General features: G+C 31.4%; 1 protein-coding gene and 1 long non-coding RNA gene across 3 annotated transcripts; both read left to right on the top strand.

The window, feature by feature from the left end:
• Nucleotides 1-1,512: 1,512 nt before the first annotated feature.
• LOC139510236 (N(G),N(G)-dimethylarginine dimethylaminohydrolase 1-like) lies at nt 1,513-10,294 on the top strand. Of its 2 annotated transcripts, XM_071296720.1 has the most exons (6): nt 1,513-1,883; nt 2,368-2,470; nt 2,716-2,915; nt 3,311-3,442; nt 6,492-6,641; nt 7,802-10,294. In XM_071296720.1, exons 1-5 carry the CDS (start codon nt 1,587-1,589, stop codon nt 6,636-6,638), a joined length of 879 nt encoding a protein of 292 aa, XP_071152821.1. In that variant the 5' UTR covers nt 1,513-1,586; the 3' UTR covers nt 6,639-6,641; nt 7,802-10,294. The 2 variants fall into 2 exon arrangements, with proteins under 2 accessions (XP_071152821.1, XP_071152820.1); XM_071296719.1 differs by lacking the exon at nt 6,492-6,641 and having other exon boundaries at nt 1,515-1,883.
• A 4,909-nt stretch (nt 10,295-15,203) lies between these two features.
• Nucleotides 15,204-17,200, top strand: LOC139510599 (uncharacterized). The gene is made up of 3 exons (XR_011661927.1): nt 15,204-15,346; nt 16,497-16,602; nt 17,042-17,200. It is a non-coding gene; the product is annotated as an uncharacterized lncRNA (long non-coding RNA).
• The last annotated feature ends 3,982 nt before the right edge of the window (nt 17,201-21,182 follow it).

Below are 21,182 nucleotides of genomic sequence, written 5' to 3'. Positions count from 1 at the left end.
GGGGGGGGGGGTTCCGGGGGTTGGAACCCCCCCTTTTATGACCGATCAATGCATTTGAATGGGAGCATATAGCTGGAACCCCCCCTTTACTCTGGGTTGGGAACCCCCCCTTTTTAAAATGGCTGGATCCGCCCCTGTACTTTACTGAATATAATTATTTTTTTATATTTTCTTTCATTTCTATACATGAATTCATATCGAATGTAAAATAACAACGGAGATCACACGCTGAAATGTCTCGCCTTCTTTACTAATCATTGATATTATGTTGATCGTCCTAAATATAAAGCTTTATTTCAATGTCACATTAACTTAACATTAACCATAGACATATAATACAATATAACCAAGAAAACAAAACAGTGACCAATGAACCATGAGAATGATGTCAAGGTCAGATGAACCATACCAGGCAGGCAAGTACAGCTAACAATTCTTCCAGACAACAAATATAGTTGACTTATTGCTTATAGTTTATAAGAAAAACAGACCAAAACACAAAAACTTAACACTGAACAATGAACAATGAACCATGAAAATGAGGTCAAGGTAAAATAAAACCAACGCGACTGACATAGATCATAAAATATTTCCATACACCAAATATGGTTGACCTATTGCATATAGTATTAGAAAGAAAGACCAAAACTCAAAAACTTAACTTTGACCCACTGAACCATGAAAATGAGGTCACGAGGTCAGATGATACCTGCCAGTTAGACATGTACACCATACAATCATTCCGAACACTAAATAAAGTAGACCTATTGGCATACAGTATAAGAAAAACAGACCAAAAACACAAAAACTTAACACTGAAAAATGAACCGTGAAAATGAGGTCAAGGTAAGAGTCGTAAAATAAAACCTGCGCGACTGACATAAAGATAATAAAATATTTCCATACACCAAATATAGTGTTGACCTATTGAATATATATATATATATATATATATATAGTATTATAGTATTAGAAAAAAAGACCAAAACTCAAAAAATTAAATTTGACCACTGAACCATGAAAATGCGGTAAAGGTCAGATGACACCTGCCAGCTGAAATGTACACTTTACAATCATTCCATACACCTCCAAGACAATGAATGATTTATTTCTCAGTTTTATCAAGGATATCGATCATTTGTATAGCAACTATACAAATCCTTGGTTCAATCTCAATGAGATTGGTTCCATCTGAGACTATTATATTAAACAAGAGACATATATAATACACAATGTATTCATATGTGTATTATAATTGTCTCTGATTAAACAGATGTGGAATAGTAGTCTCATATGTAATATTTTAATCTTTAATTTATAAGCTTCCGTGAAAAGGGACTAAAATAAAAAAAAAAACAAACAAACAAACATGAAATGAAACACTTAATCCAATTTGCCCGTTTATCTAATTTTAATTAACAATGTTTAATTTACTGAAATAACAACTGTCCTAATTTTTATTGACAAGCACCTGCCGCCGGCAACTTCAAAGTTTACAAACATGACGTCACAACCGGAAGTTCAATCACTTCCGAGTGGAAACAACAAAATCAAGCACTGAACCAGTGTCTGTGAAAGTAGCAAGAATGTCTAACAGATATGAATGTAACGCGTTTGAATACAATTTTGCCATTTTGGTAAGAATTCCTGACAGTTTTCAGAATAGTGCAAGAAAATTTGATCCCGAGGCAGAGGTTGACATGGAAAAAGCGCGTAAAGAGCACAAAGATCTTGTGGAGACTCTAAAAAAATGTGATGTGAGAACAATTGAGCTTGATGGGACAGAAGAATACCCAGAATGTCCGTTTGTTGACGACTGTGTTGTAGCTATTGGTAATACGGCCCTTATAACAAGACCTGGAAGTAAAACTAGACAAGGAGAGGTAAGCCAAAGCCTAGTATAAAACCAATTAAAAGTCATATTAACAGGGCGTGACAATCTGTATGACCATCTGTATGTTTCGTCAAAGGTACCAATTCTAGCTTGAACTCATCAGGAAAGAGAGCACTTGTTGACAACAATTGATTAGTCCACAGAGGCTTGTAAAGTAGGTATTAAGGGCTTTGAAATTTGCTCTATTGACTGAATACGGGTCTGTTCGCCAAAGATCACTTTCTCTCCAATTTCTGTTCCCACTCTTTTACGTTTGCACCCTTTTTAAAGGTTTTGTGTTTAATTATTTTTAATAGTGTTTTAGTTATCTTCAAAATAAAGATAATGAGTTGTACATCAATTCTAAACACTTAAACAGTTTTACCCTACTGCATCAAGTAACCACTAAGCCAATGAATTTACATGAACGGTTACACCTTGCAATACACCCCAATTTTACTAACTACATTTACATGTATACAATATACTTGCAGGTTAGTGAAATCAGACGATATTTACAGAGTCAGATGAAAATGACCATTGTAGAGATTAGAGATCCTGATGCGATTGTGGAAGGAGGAGATGTATTATTTACAGGTATGGGTTACTGACAACATTTAATCAAGAAAAGGTACACCTGTACATGTACATTTGTATATCAGAAATAATTATAGATGTTTCATTAACATGATTGAGCAATATATTGGATTTCCGTTTATTGATGTGTTTTGAATATATCAAATTTTTTTGTTCCAATTTATGCAAGCATATAAAATGTGTCAAAAAAAAATGTCTGCTTTCTGCTTTGAGTCCCAAAGTAAATAAAAAAGGTTAAATTACAGGAAAAGAGATATTTGTTGGTATTGGAACTGGTAGAAGGACCAATGAAAAAGGTGCTCAGGCTGTAGTTGATGCCTTCCCAGAATACAATGTGACACCCATAAATGTACCAGGATCTAGAAGACTGAAATCTATGCTCAGCATGGCAGGATGGGATATAATTGCTGTTGGAAGTAGTGAAGAAGCTCTTTTAACATTTAAGGTATATTTTTGATTTTTTCTTGAACTTGAGATATTTACTACTAGGCGGTATGCAATTAATTGGAGTCAACTATATTTAGACATATATATATATGTAAAAAAAACATCAAATTGTAAAAATATTTGAGTAATTCTGCAAAAAATCACAGGGATAGAATTTGAAATCATAGTTAACATGATTAGCAGATAGAAAAGTTGACCAGCCCCTGGTTTGTATATGTACATGCATTTAACATTTTACACAAAGGTTGTAAATTACGAATTTGGGAGACCAATTAGTATAAACGTACGAGAAGTAGATTTAGACCTTATAGATGTGTATTATTCAATATATAAATAAGATTAAATTAAAATGATATGATGTTGATGGAGAAACCTGATCACATTTTATTTCAGCAAATGAAGAGTCTTGCACAGTACAAGTATCGTATATTGAGACTGGACAGTGATGATGCAGCTAATATGCTGTATGTAAATGGTAGACTTATACACAGAAGCAGAGATGAAATCGGTGAAAAAAGTTATAGTGTATGTATTATATATTATCTGTAAAACCTACATGAAAAAATGTTAAGAATGTTTTTACAAAAGTAAATTCAACATACACACACTTTAATTGCAGTTTTTAAGGCATGAATATTTAATTATGAGGCCAAATAAAAATATATGTGTGGTTCCAGTAACCCTACAGTCCCTACTTTTTTGGCTTAAAAATAGCCTACCCTAAAGATTTTATTGTCATTTTTCATTAAGCACTGTTAAAGTCAGCATGTTGCTCCCATAGACTCAATGTAAAAAAAAAACATAAAATAAAAAAAAATCCCTACCTACCTACCCTAACTTTTTAGCTCACCTGTCCCGAAGGGACAAGTGAGCTTATGCCATCACTTGGCATCCGTCGTCGTCCGTCGTCGTCTGTTGTCGTAAACTATTTCAAGAATCTTCTCCTCTGAAACTACTGGGCCAAATACTTTCAAACTTTAACTGAATGTTCCTTAGGGTATCTTATTTATAAATTGTATCCGAAGTTTTGATCTATCAACAAACATGGTCGCCATTGCTAAAAATAGAACATAGGGGTCAAATGCAGTTTTTGGCTTATAACTCAAAAACCAAAGCATTTAGAGCAAATCTGACATGGGATAATATTGTTTATCAGGTCAAGATCAGATCTATCTGCCCTGAAATTTTCAGATGAATCAGACAACCTGTTGTTGGGTTACTGCCCCTGAATTGGTAATTTTAAAGAAATTTTGCTGTTTTTGGTTATTATCTTGAATATTATTATAGATAGAGATAAACTGTAAACAGCAATAATGTTCAGCAAAGTAAGATTTACAAATAAGTCAACATGACGGAAATGGTCAGTTGACCCCTTTAGGAGTTATTACCCTTTATAGTCAATTTTTAACCATTTTTCGTAAATCTTAGTAATCTTTTACAAAAATCTTCTCCTCTGAAACTACTTGGCCAAATACTTCCAAACTTTAACTGAATGTTCCTTAGGGTATCTAGTTTGTAAATTGTATCCGAAGTTATGATCTATCAACAAACATGGTCGCCATTGCTAAAAATAGAACATAGGGGTCAAATGCAGTTTTTGGCTTATAACTCAAAAACCAAAGCATTTAGAGCAAATCTGACGTCGGGTAATATTGTTTATCAGGTCAAGATCTATCTGCCCTGAAATTTTCAGATGAATCAGACAACCTGTTGTTGGGTTACTGCCCCTGAATTGATAATTTTAAGGAAATTTTGCTGTTTTTGTTTATTATCTTGAATATAATTATAGATAGAAATAAACTGTAAACAGCAATAATGTTCAGCAAAGTAAGATCTTCAATTAAGTCAATTTGACCAAAATTGTCAATTGACCCCTTAAGGAGTTATTGCCCTTTAAAGACTTTTTTCACAATTTGTTCATCATGTTGACTTACTTTAAAAAATCTTCTCCTTTGAAACTGCTGTATCAATTTCAGCCAAACTTAGGCTAAATGAGTTTCAGAGTATCTAGTATAAATTTTATATTTTATTTCCTTGTATGTCAAGAAACATAGCTCCTATGGCTAAAATAGAACATAGGAGAAAATGATTATTTTTTTTGGCTTTTGAAGAAAATAGGACGATCCAAAAAACATTTAAATAAATTGAAAAGCCAAAATAATCATTGATGAGAGATTTAACCAAAAGAATTAAGGTGAGCGATTCAGGCTCTTGAGAGCCTCTTGTTTTCAGATGTAACTGGAACCACACATACTTTTTTATTAGGCCTGAACACTTCAGCTGTTGTTTTAATGGTAATTGTCAACACAGATAATGCAAAAAATTAAGATAAAAACTACATTTGTTTGATTTTTAATATAAAATAAACAGGCAAAAATCATGTCAATTTTAAAATTTGAGAGATAGTTAGTGGTAAAATGATTTTGTTCAAAAGTTTGATGAAATGTTAGTCAACTTAATGTATTTGTATCACACACTTTCACCACATTTGATTTTGTTGTTAAAGGTTACACACATATATTGTATATATGTATACACTGTTTTGTTAACATCTCAACTAATATAAATATTAATTTGCACATATATAATAACTATAAAAAAATTATTCTGGTGGGTTCTACTCAACTGCTAAAAAATTTGATATAAACATTCATAAGATACTACTATCTGGCTTATTAGGGCTGGCTTGTGCTTATTTCTAACCTTTTGTAACCTTGAGCCTCTGTTTGGACAGGTGTAATAGCATGTCCTTCCTCAGGGAGAAATCATTTAAAAATCATGTTCAACTCTTGATCACCTATCATTTTTATAGTGTTAACAAGTTTAGATTTTAATCTGAAATGATATTATTTGGTAAAGTTATGTAATATTTGAAATATAAATATTGTTAAACTGTACTTCCTATTATCTGACAGAATTGATGTTATCATCCATTTAAATCTTACAAAATGTTGATTTTATTAATTTTTACTAATTTACTAGTCATGTAATAGTTTACATAGTGTAAACACTTAAGGCCATAAAAGAAACATGTAAATTTATATATAGAATTGCAGTACTAACAAGTTTATATGATAAAAGTTGGAATATGAATTTTACTGTAATCCTAAAATATTACTTTCTAATCTTGTAAGGTTAAAATCTATAAAATCTACATGAAAATTCCATAATATTGTTTTAATGGGAGATAACTCTAAATGGTTTATGCGGCAAAAACAAATAAATACATAAATGCTTTGATCATTTTCACAAAAAGATGTATTCATGTACATGCTTAATTAGGGACGACATCAAAAGTTCAATGAAGGATAAAAAACTTAATTCACATAGTTTTTTCACTGACCCCCCCCCTCTTAACTTAATTTGGGAAAAATTGATTGACCCATATGGATATATGTAAAAATCAATGTCGGATAACCAAATCTTGCATCAGTTCAACCCCCCACCCCCAAACTATTTGAATTAAGTTTTTTTATCTTACATTGATCTTTTGATGTCGTCCCTAATATGTATATGACATGGCTTTGAATAGCAAAGGACATCATGTTAATAGCTTTAGCATTTTTCCATACAGGCTATACAAGATAATTTAGACCACAATGGTCTGCATCACGAAGTTACATGTCAGGAACTTACAAAATCAGGTGGAAATCTCATCCGCAGTGTCTTGTTGGTACTTGGCAATACCCTTTATCGAAAAATTATTTCCACCTTACCTTGAAAGGTAGTATGACAAATTTCGGTGTTCATTATGCATGTTATTTTGAGATGGATGGAATTTCAGTCGGCTTTAAACAGCATTGTTCTTTATTTGACAATTTGATTGTTTATTTGCTTGTTAATTTTTATAACTTATTTTTTTTAGGTTTTTTTTTAATTTTTTGTTGTTGATTGTATTCATATATTGATATTTATTAATAGCTTGAAAAATATTGTCATTTATTTTTGACTTATCTTGTACATCAAACATTCAATTTTTAGAATGTACATTACATACTCTTGCATATCAGAAGTACATGGGTCTGAGTATTTAGACAATTGCACAACCTACAATATATTATCATGCCCAGTTAAGAATGACCTTGAAATTTGATGACATTTATTCCCCCTTTTTTTGTTTATTAAGTGGTGATGGAAGAATTGTGGTATGTTGTGATTTAAAGGTAAAATCTAACAGCATGGAATACACTTTTTTTTTATTTCATTAACTTTATAATTTATTTGTTGTTTGCATGTACTGGTTTTTTTCAAGTAACATTTGACTATGATTTTGATATTTATACTTGATAACATTTTTTATCAAATTAAAGATGGTTGCTAAAATTTAAGATGTTAACTTTCTTACAAAGACACAATTATATATTTGGAAGAAATGTTATTTAACCATTGTAACAACTAATTTAATAAGCTTTTTAAGAAAAATTATTAAATTAAGAAGCTGTATCAAACTTGCAATTTATACATATATTCATTATTTACCAATTATACTTTAGAGATCTCGATTAGAGCTATTTTGAGCTTTGTCCAGTAATAAGCAAGTATTGAAAAATCACATTTTGGCAGGTAGCAGATTTCATATTCATGTGATATCATCAATTCTATAAACCAACTTATTTTCATGAGTAATCTTGATTTTGAATCTTTGTCTAGTATAAATGTAAGGCTTACTTAAATCATCAGGCATATGAAAAATTTGGACCTTCTTTTCTTCCCTTGAATATAGAAATTAAGAAAATTAGAAAATTATGGAAATAAATACCCTTGAAATCCGAGAAAGGGAGTTACATGAAATATTTTATTGGAAAAATGAGTTGGTTTATAGTAATCATTACAGACATTATATATTATGTGCACATGTACTAATTATATAATTTTTTTTTATAGATACTGGATGAAAAAATTACTTATGCCAAACACAAGGTTGGATTTTGGGAGATCAGCAAGACTGGCGGCTATCTTTCTAGTGCTGTACTACTAATAAACAGAAACAAAAAGCCTAACTCTATTGTATCTAACATTACCAGAGAAGATACAACTAATTATTCGGAATGGAGGGCTTTGTAAAGGGATATGGAAAATTGCAGCAATATTATTAAAAGCTATTTTAGATTTTTAATGGGTCTGGCATTTACACATAAACATATGCATATATATACAGTATGATAATTCTTGAGAAAAAACACATAGGTTTTTTTTGTACATGATATATACATTTTTTTATTTTTTTTAAACATAAATTGTAAATGTGACCTTATATGGAGTTATGTTGATTTATTTTATAATATTTTTAAACCTTTTTTCTTGAAAGTAAATATTTTGTTGTCTCTTTGACACATTTCGTGTTTTCTTTTTCAATTTATTGAAGAGAGGACAAGAAATATACAAATATATTTATAAGGATCTGTTTTACCATTTTTCCATAGGTATTCCATCCAATCATTTAGTAATGCATTGCAAGAAAATTGGTATGGAATTTGATGATTTTGATATGAATCATTGTAGTGGAACTTATAACAACTACAGCAAAACTCTCTTCATAGAATTATTTTGTTGTTGTATGTACATTTATGGTGCTATGAATATCTGACAATCTAGGAAAGATAAAACTATATTCATGTGTGATAATCATGCATGATGTTGAAAAAACAGAAATTATTGATAAACTTTTAATGCTTGGTACATGTATGTGTAAAGTCTGTGTGTAGATACCAGTAAAGTTTTAATCAAAATTACGTCCAATTCAAAAGTGGACTGGTATCATTTAAGATGTAATTCTGATTTTAATTTTAATACCCATTTTATTTGCTTATCACCTTAGCTATTATCTTTTTGAATACTGCCATATCCATATCTTGTTAAATTGTTCTTTAGAATTATATTACATTTTTTTTAGCAAAACTCTTTTATGCTTTTTGCATATGATTTGTATCAGCTAGACAGACGAAAAAATAAAGATTTCATTGAAAATATTCAAGGCTTTTAGTAAAATACAGAAGTTGCTATTAAAAATATTATTAAAGTAAATAAACAATAAATAAAATTTCATAATTTAACTTTTTTTGTAGGAAAGTCAATGACATCCTCTATTTTAATAGATATTTAATACATTGTACTTTTATTTGTCAACCAGTAAAGTTAACTGTTTGATACACCTAATTTTGATGATATCCTTGATTTAATCAGTAAAAAAAAATTGAAAGAAAATTAATAGGTCTTTGGTATATCAGTTTGTGTTCTTTTTAAAGATTTTAGTATCAGTTATATTTCATGATTTACTTAATCAAGAACAATAAAGAGGTTGGAATCTCTTAAATAAAGGAAAATTGCAGCTGTCATTTCTCTTAACATCATTTAAATAAGATGTAGATGTTACTACCATGTGATAGAAAATTAAGTAATACACTAGTAATCAGATTTCACCTATAAAACATTTAAAAAGAAATACTGCATAATTTGTAATTTATTAAATATTTTGAGTTTATTTCATGTTGAGAGTTGTTAAAACTCATTAGCTTGTAAAATGACATAAAAATACCTCAAACTTGAAAAATTCCATATTGATGTTTAGAAGGTACTATGTGTTGTAAAGTCACTGTTTTGGGTGTATTTCCTCTTAAGGTTGTTCTGTGATGTTTTTTTAATGTCAGATAACCGATTTCTTCGTTCAAATCATCTAAAAATCTTATTTTTTATGTCTTCCTTTTTCATTCAAATGTGAATTGAACGTTTAAGAGTGTTTACTTGCTCAAACAGAAGAAAGTAAAAATAACAGTTCTTTTTGAAGTTATTTATAATTTTACTATTCAATTTATTAAGCAGGACATAGCTTGAATTGATTCTTTTTTTACATGTTATATACCCTCATTTGTGTTGTGAGTAAATTTATTTTTTATTTTATTAAATATTTTTATTAAATATATTTTAACTAAATTTTATTTTATATAAATTTTATGTTGTGATGTTTAATTCAAATGTTTTTTTCCTGTTATTGGTGTAAAGAACATTTTCTATAATGGGTGTTAATAAATGTATTAAACATGTTATTTTTGTTATGAATGAAAACTTACATTTTTTCAATAAACATTTTATTTTAAAAATTGTTTACAATTTATGCATATAGAAGGGAAAAATATTTTTTTTGTCGTTTTTTGTATGATTTCAGATATTACATCTTAATCATTATCTCAATTGTAGATTAAATCAATGCTAATTGCAATTTTCATACAATCATGTCACTTAGAATTTTTCTGTATATTAATTCTGTATGAAACAAATCATTTTTGTATTTTTCAATTTAGCATTATTGTATTTAATGTTTCAAATTTGGAATTGCAGCTTCATTATGAAAAATATATATAAATATATAAAAAGCCTTAATTATTTGTTTTTATTTTGTAATGGTCAGTTTTCTTGTCACATGTCTGAATGTATGGCTGTGCCATTTATCCAAGATATTTAATTTGTCTGAATTTAGTAGTAAAATAGAAACAACATGTTATAAATTTCATGTGTCGGTAGTGCTTTTCTGAGGTTACCTTCATCAGGACGCTCAAAGCTGAATATTTGAAAGCAGGTGATGTATAAGATCTGTAACAGTTGAAGAGCTATGTAACCAAAAAGTACCTTAAAAATAGCAATCAAAAAAATAATCAGCTGAACGATAGTTATAAATATGTCAACTCTATTGAAATATTCTTTTAACTCTTAATAGAGTCATTGCCCTTTCTTGAGGATTTTTACCAAAAAGTGGCTATTGCTGAAAATGCAGGGAAGAAAAAAAGGTCTTAAGAGCCTCTAGTTACACGTTACGGACAAAAACTATTGGAGATAGAATGAAATTTTGAACAACAAAAATGATTAACATAATAAGATCTATACTAGGAGATATTGCCATTGTTACATTCTTTGCAATTTTGTTTGTGTTATTTACTGGGTAAATCTATAGTAGACAGATAACCTGTTGACATACATTTAGATTGTTATTGGCTGGGTAAATCTATAGTAGACAGAAAACCTGTTGACATACATTTAGATTGTTATTGGCTGGGTAAATCTATAGTAGACAGATAACCTGTTGACATACATTTAGATTGTTATTGGCTGGGTAAATGTATAGTAGACAGATAACCTGTTGATATACATTTAGATTGTTATTGGCTGGGTAAATCTATAGTAGACAGATAACCTGTTGACATACATTTAGATTGTTTTAGGCAAGGTAAATCTATAGTAGACAGATAACCTGTTGACATGCATTTAGATTGTTATTGGCTGGGTAAATCTATAGTAGACAGATAACCTGTTGACATATTTTTAGATTGTTATTGGCTGGGTAAATCTATAGTAGACAAATAACCTTTTGACATGCATTTAGATTGTTATTGGCTGGGTAAATCTATAATAGACAGATAACCTGTTGACATGCATTTAGATTGTTATTGGCTGGGTAAATCTATAGTAGACAGATAACCTGTTGACATACATTTAGATTGTTATTGGCTGGGTAAATCGATAATAGACAGATAACCTGTTGACATACATTTAGATTTTTATTGGCTGGGTAAATCTAAAATAGACAGATAACCTGTTGACATACATTTAGATTGTTATTGGCTGGGTAAATCTATAATAGACAGACTCACAGATAACCTGTTGACATACATTTAGATACAGACTAGACACAAACGACGGGTGTAGCATGTGGAGCAAGTTTTTGGTGGGTTTCATGTTGCTCAGTCTTTATTTATCTATATTGGGTTTTGTGTACTATTGTTGTCGAGCCTGCAACTTTTGTTGCAGAAAGCTCGACATAGGGATAGTGATCCGGCGGCGGCGGCGGCAACGGCGGCGGCTACGGCGGCGGCGTTAGCTCACTTCTTAAAAGCTTTATATTTTAGAAGGTGGAAGACCTGGATGCTTCATACTTTGTATATAGATGCTTCATGTTACGAAGTTTCCGTCAGTCACATGTCCAATGTCCTTGACCTCATTTTCATGGTTCAGTGACCACTTGAAAAAAAAGTTCAAATTTTTTGTAATGTTGAATTCTCTCTTATTATAAGTAATAGGATAACTATATTTGATGTGTGCGTACCTTGCAAGGTCCTCATGCCCGTCAGACAGTTTTCACTTGACCTCAACCTCATTTCATGGATCAGTGAACAAGGTTAAGTTTTGGTGGTCAAGTCCATATCTCAGATACTATAAGCAATAGGGCTAGTATATTCGGTGTATGGAAGGACTGTAAGGTGTACATGTCCAACTGGCAGGTGTTATCTGACCTTGACCTCATTTTCATGGTTCAGTGGTTATAGTTAAATTTTTGTGTTTTGGTCTGTTTTTCTCATACCATATGCAATAGGTCTACTATATTTGTTGTATGGAATGATTGTTAAGTGTACATGTCTAGCGGGCAGATGTCATGTGACCTTGACCTCATTTTCATGGTTCAGTGGTCAAAGTTAAGTTTTTGAGTTTTGGTCTTTTTATCTAATGTTATATGCCATAGGTCAACTATATTTGGTGTATGGAAATATTTTATGATCTTTATGTCAGTCGAGCAGGTTTTATTTAGCCGTGACCTCATTTCACGGTTCATTGCACAGTGTTAAGTTTTTGTGTTTTGGTCTATTTTTCTTAAACTATAAGTAATGTGTCAACTATATATGTTGTATAGAAGCATTGTTAGCTGTACCTGTCTGCCTGGCATGGTTCATCTGACCTGGACCTCTTTTTCAAGGTTCATTGGTCTTTGTTTAGTTATCTTGGTTAATGTAAAGTTTATGTGACAGTTGTAATAAAGCTTAGCTTTATACTTAAGACTATCAACATAATATCAATGATTAGTATAGAAGGCGAGACATTTCAGCGTGTGCACTCTTGTTTTGTGTATAGATATAGGAAGATGTGGTATGAGTGCCAATGAGACAACTCTCCATCCAAATAACAATGTATAAAAGAAAACCATTATACGTCAATGTACGGCCTTCAACACGGAGCCTTGGCTCACACCGAACAACAAGTATAAAGGGCCCCAAAAATACTAGTGTAAAACCATTCGAACGGGAAAACTGTTTGTCTTTCTTTATTAATCATGGCGCTGTCAGATTATTTTCATTTACATTTGATATATTTCGCCTGTCTTTTAGCATGTATTCTTTACTTAATAACATTAACGGTACCAATTTTCCTGCACCAGATGCGCATTTCGACAATACATGTCTCTTCAGTGATACTCGTAGTCAAAATATTTGAAATTCAAAGCTTATATAAAAGATGAAGAGCTATAATTCAAAAGGTCCTAAAAGTATAGCCAAATCCATGAAAGGAATCAAAGCTTTGTATGAGGGAGATGCATTCCTTAATTTATATTAATTTCTAAAGTGCTCCTTCACAGAAATTATAAGGTTTTCAAATTCATAAACCTTTTAAATTAAAAAAAAAATCGTTCTATCATGTAGTTAAATATCATTATCTGAATATACTAAAAGGTATATACCTATTTCTAGTAAGTTTATATATACAAATTACAAAATCTTTTCTGCTTGTCCTATATATCTCCCTAGTCAGTAGTGTGAAAAAATGTAAATCCAAAATTGAAAGTATGTCTCATTTGTATAAAAGATGTGTACTATACATCTAGCGGAGAAACATTCTCAGATCAGTCCAAAGTACTTTTTTGGAATTATGCACAAGAATTCGGAACAAAAAAAGACTAAACCTGAAAGTACATTACGAAATATATTAAATCTAAATACAAAGCCCGTCTCCTTCAAAGAGCTTCCCTCTCAATGATCGTCATGGAGACAATGAACGATTGACTGTTATTTTCCCGACTTGGAACATTCACTAACTAGAACCTGTACTCAGTTATTTCAGTTCCATTTTACTAGACATTTCGTCAAAATGATAGTACAAAATCAGACCTGCTTGTACATTAACACCCAACATCTGTAGCTTGTATTACACACAACGATTGACCTTTTTTATTGATCAAGTATGGTGTCAATTTTGCAAAATGTGTTCATCCAAAATCTTTCACAAGACATTGCCGTGGTACTGTCAACGATATAAATACTTTGAGATCTGCCTCAGAGTTCAAATGGGGATTAAGTTGATGGGTTTACTTACACCCATAATCACTACACTAGCAATACGTGTGCTTGAGAAATTGGAGTACACATAGATGGAGATCTCAAACATATCGTTATTCTTTTCAAATGTCAGGTGGTAGTGATGCCCCTTGGGGAAGTAACCATATATATATCATTTCATTCATCTTGAAACAATATATATACATTTATATGGTTAAGTGTAAATGTCTCAATTTTTTTTTCGAGCTTTCTTGTATGGCAAATGTGCGGTGATTACAAAATGTTCAACATGATTAATTTGGATATGAAGAACATGAAAATATAAACTCATCATATATACCAGATATTTTTAAATTTTATACGCCAGACGCATGTTTCGTCTACAAAAGACTCATTCGTGACTCTCGATTCAAATTAAAAAAAATGTCAAATACAGCTTTTGTAATCTATCCCTGGTTAATTGCTGAGTAATTCGAAAAATTCAAAGTTTTGTAAACATTTGCTTTATTTATAATTTTGACCATTTCAATGATAAATTATGTCAGCACTGAAGTGTTGACTACTAGGGTGGGGATAACTTTGCGAAGGAAACCTCCACCAGAAGTGGCGTTAACCCAGTAGCCGTGAACATATATACCAGGATTAAGATTTAGAACTCCAGACGTGCGTTTCGTTGGCAAAAGCCTGACCAGTGACGCCAATAAAAAACAAAAAGGCCAAATAAAGTATGAAGTTGAAGAGCATTGCTAACCTAAAGTTCTGGGTAAAAACCTAAGTAATTCGAAAAATAGATAGTTAATATGGTTCGGGGGTTGGGGTTTCAATTGTAACAAGATTTTTGACGGAGGTTTGGGAGGACTTATATTCTCTGATTTCTCTTGCCACGTAGAACATTTTATATTTATTCGATTCTACATATTGTTTACGTTTTGTGTGTCATTTGAAACAAAATGTTCAGGGTAAATGGTAAAGGTCACATGACACCATTGACCTATGATCATTTATTAGGTCATATGGTCCCATGATCCTTACTAAAGACTCCATTCTAAATTACTTACTGTTCTAAAACAAAAAAATAAATGTAATAAATTGCATAAATGTGTTTGACATTTAATGATAATATTATAATAACATTGAAAATGTATGTTAAAAATAATTGAGCACTTATATTTCAAAAGAGTTATAAAAGGATACGACAATAAAACCTGGCTTGAGTTGATAGCATTCAAGATGTTTTCTAACGTTATTTTGAACGCGGTATTTTTAATGCTGAGTCTTGTTACCATAGCAGACGGTTATTGTTTTAGGATGTCATATGCTGGTCCAGGTTTAAAAGGTAAGCTTATTATCCATTATTTGACAACTTGTATAAACTTTTGTCTTGTATGATTTTTTTCACGGTTTGTTTTTTAATTGCATCGTTGTATTATGTTTTGTGACAACTTTATAGCAAAACATATACATGGTTCTTAACCGGGTTTTACTTTACGTTTTGGTTAGATTAGATGACAGTAGGTTCTTGGACTTATTGAATCATCTTTTAGCTGAAACTCTGTATTACGTTTGATTTTCGAATAGTGTGGTATAGAGCATCACGGAAGAGGTATTTGAAGGAAAAACAATTGTAACGAACATTAAAATAATAAAAAATGCACATAACGTGAGCATTCTCATTCATATCAATTTTATTTATGAACTTTAAAGACGCTTTACACCATAAGGATACGGACATGGCTCACTTTGTCTTTCATTACAGCCTTTTCTGAGCATGCCCATTTTTTTTTTGAATGAACACTTTAATCTTGTATAGAAAATAAACATTCAACTACGAATTAAATCCTATTTGTTACGCTACCAAAAATCTGAAAATGTGTTGTTTCCATTGATTAATTAGTTTGTCATTTAAGTAAACTAGTCCAAATGTAAAACCACAGGAAAACGTACTATTCGATATTCACGATCCATAAACACCCTTTCAATTGATAATTTTTCATATGTATATTGAAATATGAAATTCAATAATTAGTTTGGCTTGCCAATCAATAAATAAGTTGCGGGGTAGTACACAATTGCAAGATATACAATTAATGTCATACTTGTGTAGAGTATAAATAAAGGAAACAAGGGTGGAGGGGAAAAGGGGGGGGGGTATACCAATGAGAAATTTATAATTCATAAGTCGAAAAGAAAATGTTTTTGCTAGGACAAAAATAACCTCAAAACGGAAATACGACGAGTAGAACGAGTTCACACGTCACTGTATAAAAAAGTTTTTCCCCAGGTATATGCGAAATTTGAATCCCATTAATAAAAGATACTAACTACAAATGATATATGTGTTTGGCAAACTTAATAAAACTTATGCTGAAAGTCTCCAAGTTGAAATTTGGGTTATATCTTTAAAATATATTTTTATTTAACAAAAATGCAAGCAGTGCTAATAAAAGCTTCATTTGCAAATAATGTACTATTTCATACACATTCAGACTGTGTTGCACCAAATGAAGACCATGTAGAAGATGGTACACGTTATACATCATATGAGGATTGTATCAGTTGTGATTGTAACAACGGCTTCCTGAATTGTTGTCAGTACGTATATGTTATAGTTCAATTTCCGGAAATATTCTTACTTTTTAAATAAATTTGTATAAATGTTGATTCTTATATACATTTTTTATATTCTAAACACCAAATTTTATAAACTCAGTTCATATTTATTGCAAATGCTTAAAAGTCAATGTTATAGCATATCATTTGATGTTTTATGAGCATTCAAATGAATATTCAGGGAAAAGTAGTTTCAAATTCCTAAGGCAAATTTGTCCCAACCGAGATTTCTTGTTATTTTTATTTTACACAAGAAATGTATGTATATACACATCTTTTTAATCGGACCTTTCTTGGCGGTATTTATGAAGGCAATAAACAAATGAATATGTTGGGGAACATGATAGAAACGTGAAGATGGTAGATTGTAGATCATACACATTAAAAATAATGCATTGTCTCTGGTTTTTATTATTTTCAGAATGGGTATAACTTTGGGGGACCTACATCCAGAATGCAAGGTTGTATTAGATGGACCATGCTGGGAAAAGGCGGTAATGAAAGACAATGAAAACGAGCCATGTCCATATCCGCATGGAGGAACGGGCCGTTAAAAAATAAAATTGATATGAAATGAGAATGCTAACGTTTTGTTTTGTTTCCAGTAAAAAACCACTATAACGTTGAAATTGTTGATTGTAAATGTAAAAGGAGACCGGGTAAGATAAGGTAAAGTTGATATAGATTTCAGGTTTAATATTTCCTCAATGATATTACTGTTCTATGTTCTATGTTGTGTTTTGTGTACTATTGTTTTGTCTATTTGTCCTTTTTTTATAGCGATGTTGTTGTCAGTTTATTTTCGACTTATGAGCTTGAATGTCCATTGGGTATCTTTCGCCTCTCTTTTAATGAGATTTAGCATAGTGTACTTTACTTAAAGTGCTCCTTCACAGAAATTAAAATTGATTTGTTCAATAATTTTTAGGTTTTTAAATTCATAAACTTCATAAACAATAAAAATATTGGTATCGTGTAGTTAAATATTATTTTCTGGATATACATTAAGAGGTAAATACCTATTTTTGATAAGGTAATATATACAAATTACAAAATCTTTACTGCTTGTCCTATACACCCCCTAGTCCGTAGTGTAAAAAAATTTTAAATCCAAAATAAAAATTTTGTCTTATTATCCTTTTTGAAAATCATAATTTTGGTTTGGTTCCATTGAAATTTGCAATATGACTCAAATATGTATAGGCTTTTTTGTAAACCATCTTACACTCTGCTTGAGTGACTAGATAAATATTTATGATTTACCATACGTACTTCACTCTTACGCTTCTCTTTAATACTTTATATATTTAGTCCATCTTACTTTCAAAAACAAGTCAAATCATTATACTGAGGACAATATTGCATTCAATTATATATATTCTACACGATTTTAACATATTTCCCCTTAAATTCACATTTTTCACACAACTTCAAACTGCATTTAACCATTCCGAAAGCATCATATAAACGAGAATGCAAAAACATATTATCTGTGTTGAACATACTCTGAGGAATTAAAGCTGGTTTCTAGTTATGAATAGGAGTTAATTTGCTACACTACTAGAAAAGTAACGATTAGAGTCAATTGACAAAAATCAGTCTAGTATCAATAATAGTTGCAAGAAGCTTTCTAAGACAATTTATCTGTATACCAGCTCTTAAATTATTGAAATTAATGAGAGACCCTCGATTTTGCAAACTGCTTTCAAAAGACCAGAAGTCCAGTATTCGGATATAATACATGCATTCCAAACTCAATTGAAACAGTTCACTGTAAATAGAAATTATACCGATTAGCGGATATACAATATTTTGTTCTTGCAATATACTATATACTTTTTGAAGACTTTAATATATATAGCCTTGCATTCTTCTAGCTCAGGTGAAATAACAGCAACAGGTACCAATTCTAATGCATCATATGATCATTTTCACTCATATTATACCTCAAGTGATGTTACAGTCCCAAACATTTTAAAATCAAAAACATTTTTTTCAAATGTGGAAGAGTTGATAAAACAAACAAAAAGACCAAAAGTTAAGATAAAGGCGTACAAGGAATCAGAGCTATACACGAAGGAGATACATTCTCTGATTTTAATACCTGTGCTTTTTGCAAATTGCATGGGAGGAAATTTCATTAAAACAATATCCGTGATGTCATACCAGTACCTAAGTACTGACAACTTGACTGGAGATATGTACCAAGTATCAATTAATAAAGTGCAAAACATAATATATTTTTTCCGCCGCTTGGATTCAAAAGGTCAGAATTAATATCCTATAATAGTTACAAAAACATATCCCATCCGGTAATGTTAAATTTACAATTGCTTTAAACGTACTTTGACTTTCAAATCATTTTAAAATTATTCAATTTTTGCTGTAAAGTGACAATTCACCTTTGATTAAATTCTGTTTAATATCAAATAACATATGTTCACACTTTGTCCATAAATGTGAACGGTATTTTACAACAAATCAGTACCGCTTTTAATTGTAAACTTTAAAGTAATTAAGTTGAGTCCTGGTTTAGGAAACTATGAGAAAGTTGTTATCTTTTTTAATTTGCAACTTTTAAAAGACAAATTGAAAGAGTTGGTATTGCTTTGCTTCGTAAAAAAGAATGGCCAACGTAGATACAAGTATCTTGTCTTAGGGAGAGATAAATCCTACTTTGTAAAGGATCACTCTGATTCGAACAAAAAATTCTCTGAAACTGATAGTATCAAGATGCTTGATTTCTTGATTGACAAAATATTTGTTACGTTCGGAGGACGTGTTTTTCAACAGACTGTCGGCATTCCAATGGGTACAAACTGTGCCCCTTTACTTGCCGACTTGTTTCTTTATTATTATGAGGCTGACTTCATGCAGGAACTTCTTAGGAAGAAAGATAAGAAGTTAGCAATATCCTTTAACTCTACTTTTCGCTATATAGATGATGTTCTTTCACTAAATAATTCAAAATTTGGTGACTATGTGAAACGCATCTATCCAATCGAGCTAGAGATAAAGGATACTACAGAGACAGTTAAGTCGGCCTCATATCTTGACTTACATCTAGAAATTGACAATGAGGGTCGGTTGAAAACAAAACTTTACGACAAAAGAGATGATTTCAGCTTTCCAATTGTGAACTTTCCATTTCTAAGTAGCAACATTCCAGCAGCACATGCATACGGGGTATATATCTCCCAATTGATACGATATTCCCGTGCTTGCATTTCCTATCATGATTTACTTGATAGAGGGTTGCTGCTCACAAGGAAGCTATTAAACCAAAAGTTCCAAATGGTGAAGTTGAAATAATCCCTTCGTAAATTTTACGGACACCATCACGAGTTGGTTGACCGTTATGGAATAACCGTTTCACAAATGATATCGGATATGTTCCTTACGTCGTAACTACAATCCCCTTCCCTTTCATGAATGTGACCTACCGAATTAGACTATTTACCGGATTTGTTATCACATAAGCAACACGACGGGTGCCGCATGTGGAGCAGGATCTGCTTACCCTTCCGGAGCACCTGAGATCACCCCTAATTTTTTGGTGGGGTTCGTGTTGTTTGTTCTTTAGTTTTCTATGTTGTGTCGTGTGTGCTGTTTGTTTGTCTTTTTCATTTTTAGCCATGGCGTTGTCAGTTTGTTTTAGATTTATGAGTTTGACTGTCCCTTTGGTATCTTTCGTCCCTCTTTTAAGAACCCCAGTCAATACATAGATCATGATAACTATAAATGTTGTGATGAACTTCAATAATTTACCATCTTACCTATGAGTAATTAAAAACAACTTGCATAACTATTTTTTCATGTGTTTAAAACAGTTAAGGTTTTCTGTAGTTTTGTCTACATCTGATACCTTTCCGTCAAAGCACATCTTGTCCAATCAAGTTGTGGTCTTGTTGTTAAGATTGTATCCGACATCTAAAAATTGACACGTTCAATGACATTTATTATGTTTGTTTTGTTCACCCATCGTTGCAAATATAATGAAATTTCATGCGACTGTCATACAAGTGAGAGTTTAAGATAGCTATAAAACCAGGTTTAATCCATCATTTTATCTATTAGAAAATGCCTGTACCAAGTCAGGAGCATGACAGTTGTTATCCATTCGTTTGATGTGTTTAAGTAGTCATCAAAGGTACCAGGATTATACTAAAGTACGCCAAATGCGCGTCTCGTCTACATAAGACTCATATCAAAATTTTTATAAAGCCAAACAAGTACAAAGTTGAAGAGCATTGAGGATCTAGAATTCCAAAACGTTCTGCCAAATACGGCTAAGGTTATCTATGCCTGGGATAAGAAAATCCTTAGTTTTTCGAATAATTCAAAGTTTTGTAAACAGGAAATTTATTAAAATGACCACATTATTGATATTCATGTCAACACCGAAAGGTTGACTACTGCGCTGGTGATACCCTCGGGGACGAAACGTCCACCAGCAGTGGCATCGACCCAGTGGTGTAAATAGTTATCGAAGGTACCAGGATTATAATTAAGTACGCCAAACGCGCGTTTCGTCTACATAAGACTCATCAGTGACGCTCATA

The sequence above is a fragment of the Mytilus edulis genome, chromosome 2, assembly GCF_963676685.1.
Source record: "Mytilus edulis chromosome 2, xbMytEdul2.2, whole genome shotgun sequence".
NCBI classification, from domain to species: Eukaryota; Metazoa; Mollusca; class Bivalvia; order Mytilida; family Mytilidae; genus Mytilus; species Mytilus edulis.
Note: the sequence above shows the minus strand (reverse complement) of the source record. Positions and strands in the feature narration are given on the sequence as shown.

What these genes read in the sequence shown, in the direction of transcription:
- LOC139510236 (XM_071296719.1), top strand. Translation starts at nt 1,587, where the DNA reads ATGTCTAACAGATATGAATGTAACGCGTTTGAATACAATTTTGCCATT. An exon ending in AAGCTCTTTTAACATTTAAG is followed by an intron (nt 2,916 to 3,310) that starts GTATATTTTTGA and finishes ATTTTATTTCAG; the next exon opens with CAAATGAAGAGTCTTGCACA. An exon ending in TCGGTGAAAAAAGTTATAGT is followed by an intron (nt 3,443 to 7,801) that starts GTATGTATTATA and finishes TTTTTTTTATAG; the next exon opens with ATACTGGATGAAAAAATTAC.